Genomic DNA, 10,042 nt, shown 5'->3' on the forward strand with positions numbered 1-10,042 from the left:
TATGGTAGACTTGGATATGGATACGCCTACTTCCTGGAGAGTGTTGTTCACTGGGTTGGCTGTTGTGAAGGGGTTTCTCTTCACCATGGAAATGATTCTGTGATCATCCACCACTGTTGTCTTCCGTAGACGTCCAGGTCTTTTGGTCATTGCTGACTTCACCAGTGCTTTGTTTCCTTCTCATGGTGTACCAAACTGTAGATTGTGCCACTCCTAATATTGTAGCAATTTCTCGGATGGGTTTTTTTCTGTTTTTGCGGTTTAAGAATGGCTTGTTTCCCCTGCATGTCCGTTCACAGCAAAATCTATCACATACAAGCACCCCCCCCCCCCAAATCAACTCCAGGCCTTTTATTCACTTAATTAATAATGACATAACAAAGGAATTGCCCAGCCCATGAAATAGCCTTTGAGTCAATTCTTCAATTACTTTTGAGCCCCTGAAATAAAGTGATTGTGTAAAAAAAGGCTTTAATTCTTCACATGTTTTTGTTCAACCCACTGAATTAAAGCTGAAATTCTGCAGTTCAACTGCATCTGAGTTGTTTTATTTAAAATTCATTGTGCTAATTGTACAGAACCAAAATTAGAAAAAAGTTGTCTCTGTCCAAATATTTATGGACCTAACTATATATATGTAGAATGTAATCTTACTGTAACCCTGATTAAATTTTATTAACACTAAGTAAAAATGTATTAATCTTATCAAATAAATATTTTTCATGAGCCAAGTATAATCCAGATTAAAAAGATGTATGAATGTCAGATGATCCTCATACTAGTGACAACTCTGGAGTGGGCCTTAATTATTACAGCAGAACTACTTTATCATGACTGTTATCTGTGAAATAGGACATTTTACATACTTAATGTTTTCAGAACAACTTACATTTAATAGGAATTGGATTTTTTGCTGACTCCACAGCCCCGTGTTACATACTGAAAGTGAATCTTGTTTGTATATTTGATAATATTCTGAACAAAAACAGGTAATATTATTATTATCAACTGACAGGAAAGGTAAGGTAAGTGAAGGTAAGCTTCAGGCAGATATAGAAAAGATTTAAATACAGTTATAAATCAATTATCTTTAACACTGGGGGAATTTGTGTCAGGAATGTGAGAGGAGAGTACAAGATGACTTCCTTAATGTAATGGGTGAGTTGTACACAAGGCTGAGATTCAGAACCGTGCTTGCTGATCGTGTTGTCACAAGACTGGTTTAACAGATTTAAAAATCCTTCCAGGTAGTCATTTCACAAATTTTATTTGTGTACTCAGCTGTTTCCCTGTGGGTTAAGCTTTCATTTTTTTTATATTATTATTAATGCACAGTACCTGATTCTGTGTGAAACACTTACTACTCAGTTTAAACGAAGAGTACTACTGACATACTTTATGTATATAGTTTGCTTTATGATTAAAAGCACAAGTTTGCATAATCATAATCTAACAGCTACATCTTTTGGTGCAGTTAAACAGTTAAATTAACTATTTTTTATGCTCAAATATCTATGATGAAGTTAATACCTTAACAATGTGGCCAATTCAAGATGAGTCTTTCCAACCCATTTATATTCCGTTATATTACCTAATGATGAATATAGCAAAGGTCATTTTTGTCTTATTAGGTAGGTTATGTTTTGATTTTCAAAAGCATATATATTCCAGTAATTGTGCCATGTTCTGGTGGTGTCATTATAAACTTGTATGTTCAGGTTTCCTTACTTTTCTAAGGTTTAGGATTATAGCTGAAATCCTAGATGGGAAAATGGCACAGCATGGAACTGCCTTCCTATTGGAGGCATGTTGAATGTGAAGTACCCATGATGCTAGCTTTTATACTCTTGAATACTTTATATTTCTGGAACTCAGTCAGATTTTTAACCTTTTATTCATCTAAAACAGTAAGGAATCAACTGAATTATAAATCTTTAATACTGTAGAAAACAGTTATTGTTATCAGTGTAGAGATGATTCTGAATCTCTCAATAGTGTGGAATATAAAATACAATTTTGATTGCTGGAAATCATTCTAGCTGTATCCATACTTAGAATTTAATCTGCTTCCTTTACCAAAAATAGCTTCTTGTTTTGTATTGTAATTTTAGGGCAATTGATGTCAGTTTTAATGGAAACTAAATTTATATTCATTTCTTATTTTCTGTGATGAATAAATAAGTTAAATGTGATTTACTGAACCTCAGACAAACATCTAAGCATATATTTAAAGCAAAACTAAACCCAAAATACTCACAATCCCCAACCCATTGCAGGGTAGGTGCCGCCATCTTCCTCCTCCTTTACTGCCAACACATCCAGTTCAGTAAACTATCTTTCTCAATGCAGAAATCTAGAAATGTAATTTAGTAACTGTCATATTTAAATAGTTCAATCTCAACCCAGCTGAATTTGAAAAGTATCTGTTTTCAACACCTATATGCTAAAGTGTGTTGGTAAAGTGGCTTTATTGGTGATGCAAATATTAATGAGGTGTATTCCTCTAATATCCATAGACTGCAGATTTTCTAGTTTAATGTTTTCAGTCATGAGTTTATTTATCTTTAATCTATATGAAGTACCTAGTATTATAAATGGATACTAAGAATCAGCGTCTCAAACAATCCTGGATGTGAATTTTGAATATATTTGTAGATGTAACTTCAACAAATAATGTGAAATAGAAAAAGGGTATGGTCAAACAATGGTAATCATTGGCATTCAGGAAACACATCAGAATTAAGATCAGACATAACTCATAATAGCTATAGAGCTTTGGGATTTAAAATGCAGCATACATTACTCAAGCTGATGTTCAAATCATGTTTACTGTCATTAGACAAGTTGACACTTGTTAAAAATATGAAAATGTTCTCTGCTTTTTAGGTTTTGGTAAGAGCCACTTCTATTTGGGTAAATGGAGTATTTAGGTAGGCAGCATACCTTACAAAGTAGGCATATTATATTCAGGTAACAAACTATAGGATACATACTCTATTTTATAGAAAAATATACACGTGAAAGAAAAGTATTAGCAACTTTAAACCTACAATATGCTGACTTTATATATTATGTATATTAGATTAAAAACCAATTGCAGAAAACAGAAATTAGAGATTAAACATTCCATCAAATATGAAATCATCTTGAGAAATAACAAGATTTTTTGATGCTGCATGAAAATATATCCAGTGTACTAAATAATAAAAACAGGACAACAAAAAATTACTTTGCAGTAAAAGTTGTTTTAAAAAGTGACACAATTTAGAATTTGATATGTATTATAGAAAGAAAGTTGTCTATATGGGCTTGGTTTCAGCTAAAGATTTAACCTAAATTTTTACAATCACTTTTCAAACCCATTTATGCTAGCCTTGCACATGCTGTGACCTCCTAACAGAAATACAGATAGAACAATTAGATTCAGAATCAGTTCATCCAGTATTGTCAGAGCCTGGCTGTAAAGCTGCCATGTTTTCCATTGTTTACATGAAAACGTCAGACTTGACATAGAGAAAATTGAGCTTGTGATTGGTTATAGGTCACCATACTTTATTTAGTTTTGGAATGAGTGAAGAAAAGTTAGAGCTTCTGTCCAGTTCATATTGCTGTCAATATTGGTACTGAAATTGTTTTTTAACTTCTAGAAAAAAAGTGATGGAAAAAATCTCTCCAATGGTCAGTAAGTCAAAAACACAGTTTTAGTAAAGTAGGAAAGATTGCAGTTTCTGTGTTTGTTTTTAGTGGCTATGACTACTTAGTGTGACAACTGCACCCCTTTCCCTAGAAAATTGTTATTTCTCTGCTTATTTCTTGCACAGAAATTACTTGCAGAAAAAGTGAAAGGAAATCACCCAATAAGGGTTGCAGACAGAAATATGAACATGACAGAAATATTAACTTGTTCATGGGCATTATTTTTAAACGATACATTGATATACAAAACCTCATGTATCAACACTTTCTTACTAGGAACTGGAATTATTGCTCCATATCTATCAATCGGCATTCATTGCATATCTGATACTAATTGATAGGTAAATGTAGAGTAAATGCTTTTCTTGAATTGCTTCAGTTTCCTAATATTCAAGAAATGCTTGTTTTATATTCAACATCCCTATTTTCTCTTATATTAATTTTGATGTTTTTGTGATGCAAGCCCCTCCCTGGGAAATCACAGTCATACTTATGATGCTTACAGTTTAGCAAATTTAGCAAGAACACTAGTTTCATGTTCCTAATGTCTCTCAGCATTTAATAATGTTTCTTTTTCTTACCCTGCGGTGTAGTTTGCAGCCCAAACGCCAAACCCATGAAAGTTGATGCAAAGCAAGCATAACAATGTGGTGTTTAAATCAGCCCTCTTCAAGGGTTACTGCAGATTGTCAAAGGCTTTGGTGAAAAACATTTTGAAGAAAGTAGCATTTGTTTCTAACTTATCAATTCATATTCTCCACCTGCTGAAATAAAAACTAAAAATACTCATGTGCTTTTTTGTATAGTAACACAAAAGGTTGCTACATATCCTAGAAAACTGCATGACCAGTTACTGATCAGACTAAAGTAACAGGTATTTTGGCATCAGAACACAGCGTCTGAAACATAATATGTTAGTTACAAGTGGCATTGCAGAGTTCTTTTCGGCTATCATAGGTACGTACAATCTGTATATTAAGTTACACATGCTGTTTCTTGTTATAGAGACCACAGCCAAATGTATCAGTAGCAACAATTCTTGGCCCTGCTTATGTGCAACTGAGAAGGTGCCCTTGAACAAAGATTCTGAGAAGTAACACAGATAACGACAAATATTTTTTCAAGTACTTTTTATCCAGGTGTCTTTATTAGTGCAAATTTGAATCAGATTTAACACTGGAAACAGACACTTTATTAAACAAGCCTAGCTTGAATCTTATGTGATAATTAACTGGAAGTTTGTGAAAGGCCAATTTGATGAAGATAGAACTGCAAGGAATACCTGTTCTTCCGTAATACATTTTATTCCATTTTGTTGAATGTGCATCAGAAGTTGTGTATAATGGTAGTAGTAGACAAGATTAAGAAAGACCGTTATATCTTGTGTATCACAACAGTTTAATTAGTAAACAAAACACAACAAAGTCTGCCCACCACTATTACAAATGGGAAAAATATTTTATACATGTTTTTACTTTTAGAACAAAGCATTTAAACTGTCTCTTCAGTTACTGCAATATTATTCATACATAAATGAAAGATGTATTTTTTTGTCTCTGTAAATAGTGACCTAAAGTGTACCTAAACTAAGAAATTTCAGTTTACATAAAAGTGTAGACAACCCGCTAAAAGTGCAGCACCGCCCCCCTAATATTCGCCTAGGCTGTCGAGAATGAATGGGAGCGCACAGTCTCCCAGGATACCTACGTCAGGCATCCCAGGAGGCTCTTGGGTGCTCCTTCCGTGCATGTGCAGAAGGAGCCTTTTTGTGGGAAAAAAAAATTTGCCAAACTCACGCACGTGCAGTGTTTGCGGGACGACGCGGGACCCGATGAAAAAGACCTCCAGATGGATCAGACTGCCCTGCTGGATTAAAGGTAAGTGGATTTTTTTGTTTTAGGCACTTTAGGGTTTAGTTCCTCTTTAAGTCTTAGTCCTTTCCTGTACCCCTTCTCTTATATAAGAGATGTCTACACACAGAAGACAAAAAAATGTGCTGTCAAGCGAGTTGACTTTCTTTTTGGTTGTGCTTAAAATAAAATATAGATCTCTCAGTAACACTATCCAAAAATAAATGTTTATACTTTATGGCTTTTTTTGAATGTCCTCTGTGTTTTACCCTAGCTGCTTTTTTTCTGTGTTCTACAAAACGGTCTGACCTAAAGCTACAGTACAATGATAAAATATTTATTTTCATATCTAAGTATTCAGAGTAGGTTGCTGTTCTATTAATCTTTTTTTAATGGTATTGTAAGGTAAAAATAAATAAATTTAGTAGTTATGGGAGAGACTATATGACATTCATCGTCATACACTATATACATATATTTTTGTATTATACATGCAATAGGGAACAGCCAGCTAACACACATATGCCAGACACTTGTATGTAAGTTATATATGTGTATATATATATATATATATATATATATATAGCATCATAAGAAGAATCATGTATATATCACTTTGCTTTATAGTACATTCTCAAAAAGCAATAAACACACAGCATAGTTTTCTGCCAGTGTTTGTAGGTCACTACCTCATGTATGGGAAAGTGAATCATTGTTAGCCATCATATATAAAAGTAAATCAAATATGTAAATTAGAGCAAGAATATGTTTTATACAATATTTAAGTTTTATAAAAAGAAAAACAACAGTGGCATAATCAATGAGGAGAAGAACAAATCAATCTGCAATATTTGAATCTGCCCATATTTTTGGCAGATTTACAGTGAGCAGAGTTTGTGCCCTGCACACCAGGCATAACGGCTAGTATGGCTGGAGAGCTTTGAGCAGGCTGACACTCACATTAATAACAACATACGCACACAACAAGTGCTTTCACTGACAATAGCCTTTTCTATAGAGAATCAGCATATTAGCATGCCACAAACAAGATTCTAGATTTTCACAGAGCTGTTCACATGTTCTTATCATGTATAATACACATTATTATGTAAAATATAATGACAGGGGTCCCCAACCTGGCCGTCTGACAGGTGGGCTGCTGCTCTGGCCAGTGCACCCCCCCCAGTGGGGTCAGGAGAAGAACTCTGCTGGGGGAAGGGGGTGAACTGTCCAGAGCCGCAGACTATGTCTCCCGTATGCATCGCAGGCTCAGTGCAGTGGGCAGGTTGTATCTGTGGACACAACCCACCCACTCTCCTATCTCAGGCTCAGACCTGCGATGGGAGAGTGGGTGGGTTCTGGCATCATGACGTCACTCTGGGAGGAAGTTTCTTCCCCTTTGAGTGACCAAAGCTCCCTGCACATGCACGGCCCGGAGTCCGTGCATTTAGGGTTCCAAACGGTTGGGGGCCACTGCAATATACCATATCAGTTATTGGTCCTTAAACATGTATTGGATGCCTTTATTTTTGTTTTTCATGCTTTTTTTCATGTTGTTTTTTTTACATCCAGCAAATACCATATATCTAACCTTGCTTTACTCACTTGTCCTTGGTATCTATTAAGTGTCATTCTTGTCACATATGTTGATTTCAAACATGTCTACCTTTTGTTCAATTCCATTACATGTTGGGTTGATGGGAAAAGGTAGTTCACAAATGAAAACATGAAATGATTTACATTGTCTTCTAATTATAGAAAGTAACAAGGGGTCCTGTACTTTTGGCGAGATAAATGATTATTTTTTGTATTTGCTAAAAAAAAGTTCTTACCTGAAAAAAATAACTAATGCAACCACCACATCTAAAGACAAGTCTGCTGCAACTTATTTATTTTTGGTTTAAATACACTCCATTTGGTCTATCCATTTAACAGGAAAATTCACATTAAATTGATTTTAGCATTAACCATTCAGTTCCTAGATTAGGCCAAACAACCATATGCATTGTCCTTGGAAAAGTAAGAACTGAAATGGATTTGGGGTATTGTAAATAACCATTTTGATTATACATCTGTTTAAAGACTAACCTAAATACATTTTCTGTTTCTTCCACAGCACTTACAAATGTGAAACTATGGGCAATCGATCGACAATGTTTTCAAACTATAATGATGCGGACAGGGCTAATCAAGCACACTGAATATATGGAATTTTTAAAAAGGTATGTGTGGTTCTTTCAATCCATTCTTTCATAGTATGCTGAAGATGTTTATGTGCAATATGGGGGAAACAATGATATATTTGTGCTTGTTTTTCTTTTCTCATCTGCCTATCTTTGGCAGATACAATAGACTCTGGACTGCAGGTTCTGCTATAGGTTAATAAACAATGGTTTTGTAACCAAGTTTTTCCTTTTGTGGCTGTAAATAAATGAGTGATTACTGAACAAAATATCTTCCACAAATTAACACCAAATACTCATACAATTCACAACACAATACTTATTAAGGTTAAAGTAATACGAGAAAACACTTGGGTGTGCATTCTCATGACAGTAAAAGATTATAAACTTCCCTGAACAATTGCATCCTCTCAATGAGCCTCCATATGGAGTTTATTGTGCATAGGAAGAAAAAAAGGAGAGGGTACCAAAATTTACAATGATATTAAGTATGTATCAAGCCTGATAATTCATTGAGAAATTAAAGGGGACAAGGTAAGAGGGGGGTTTTGTGGGTAAAGAGAGGCTTTTAAGGCACTTCTGTAGTCTTAAATTAAAACTTTTTCATAATTTATATTAATAAAACACAAAACATAAAAGTAGGTATGTGCAAAGGAATCATAAAATTAATCTAATATCAGCAAAGATCCAGACATCATCACAACATTTATTATCAATGGTGGCTGCGTTTTAACAACAGTGGTGTCTAATGAAAAAAATATTTTGTTTGGAACCATATAATGCAGAAGGGATCCTAATTTTTTAGGAAAATAAACTTACTTGAAATGTCAAGAAGAGAAGTGAGACCTTTCACTTTTTCAAGGGACTAGATGGTCTGTTTTAAGCCAGACTGATACTGCAATGATTGTTACTTTTATTGTTATTATCACATAATAATAAGTCTGCCTACCTAAAGATTAGGGATATACATAGATAAAATATGTCTCACCTAGACTGTGTTTAGTATTTCTGTCCATATATTGATTTGATTAGTTTGTTGGTTTGTTGGATATGATAAGGAGGATCCGAGACCTAGGTCAGAACCATGCATTATGAGTTGATTATTACATTAGTAATCAGTAATAATGCAACTGTTATAAGTACTTACATCTACGGTATCCAATTAATTAGGCAAACATAGCCAGTTAGGAGTTTGAGTGAAGGGGGGGGGGGGGAGACTGTAAAAGACAGAGCAGATATTTAAATAGGTATATATTATATCCAGATTTAAATATGTGAAATCAAAGAAAATTGTAGATGGTTATTGATAGTTTAAAGGAAAAACGGGGGGTATGTGTTTGCGCATAAACACACACATGCACTCGTATCAGTGAGCAGAGCGTCCGCAGCCAGTCCAAAAGTGAGACTGTATGCAGTGGGCAGGTCACGCTTTAAAAATGGTGTCCGAAGTCATACCTTCTTTCGCCCAGTTAATTTTACATGATCATTTGGGTTTAAATGGCGTGTGCGCACGTTTGGGTTTAAGCAGCATGCACGTGTGAACACAAATGTGCGTGTCTGCGTGCGCGTACAGACTCTAAGTGTATTTATATATTTGGAAGGGGGGATTAGATCCCGATTCCGCCTACATGGTTTGAGGTAAACTTAGCATGCGCAAGAAAACCCACAGCCGGAGACAGGGCAATAAAGAAACATGGCAGGATAATGAATCCCTCTCCAGGGGGGCATGTCTTATAGTGATTAAAGTATTTTTGTTCTGGGCTTTCACCTGCTAGTGAGGAGACAAAGTTATCTCGCAAATGCAGGTCCTAGTCCTTGAAATCTTGAAGGACCAAATGAGGGATGGGTTTTGGCAGACACATTTATTTATGTTGCCAAGACAGAGAGGCACACATTAGCAGTTTCCAACACCGAAAAATAAATAGCTTTGTTATCAATAATATGTACAGTGCCCACATGGTAACTGATTGGTGTAGTAATTTTCCCAGTATTGATTGAGTAGATGTTCATCCGTTTTTGTAATGTTCTTTTAGTTTTATATAAAATCTACCACATATACAAGAACCTAGGTAGATCACCTATTAAGATATGCCAATGTTTTTGTAAGATGGTATAAATCAAATGTTGATTATGAATGAATGTGGTGATTACTGTAACTGTGCCTTCCGATGATTGTGATTTCTTATGAGATAATAATGTTTGTCGATCTGCCATTAGAGCTTTTTGATAAGCCTTTTTTAATGGAGGTTTTTACTGTAGCCCCTATGTAGGAACCTTTCGCTTAAATCTTGAGATTCGTTTTTGAAATCTGTT

At 34.9% G+C, this 10,042-nt stretch overlaps 1 protein-coding gene across 4 annotated transcripts in view; it reads left to right on the plus strand.

Moving 5' to 3' along the window:
* Positions 1-10,042, plus strand: part of PRKG1 (protein kinase cGMP-dependent 1) — a 513,859-nt gene that overhangs the window by 380,701 nt on the left and 123,116 nt on the right. For all 4 annotated transcript variants that reach the window (XM_072423233.1, XM_072423235.1, XM_072423232.1 and 1 more), the window contains exon 4: positions 7,663-7,768. In XM_072423233.1, coding sequence (XP_072279334.1) covers positions 7,663-7,768 — 106 coding nt within the window. The remainder of the gene's footprint in view (positions 1-7,662; positions 7,769-10,042) is intronic.

This window comes from Pyxicephalus adspersus, chromosome 10, assembly GCF_032062135.1.
Source record: "Pyxicephalus adspersus chromosome 10, UCB_Pads_2.0, whole genome shotgun sequence".
NCBI lineage: Eukaryota > Metazoa > Chordata > Amphibia > Anura > Pyxicephalidae > Pyxicephalus > Pyxicephalus adspersus.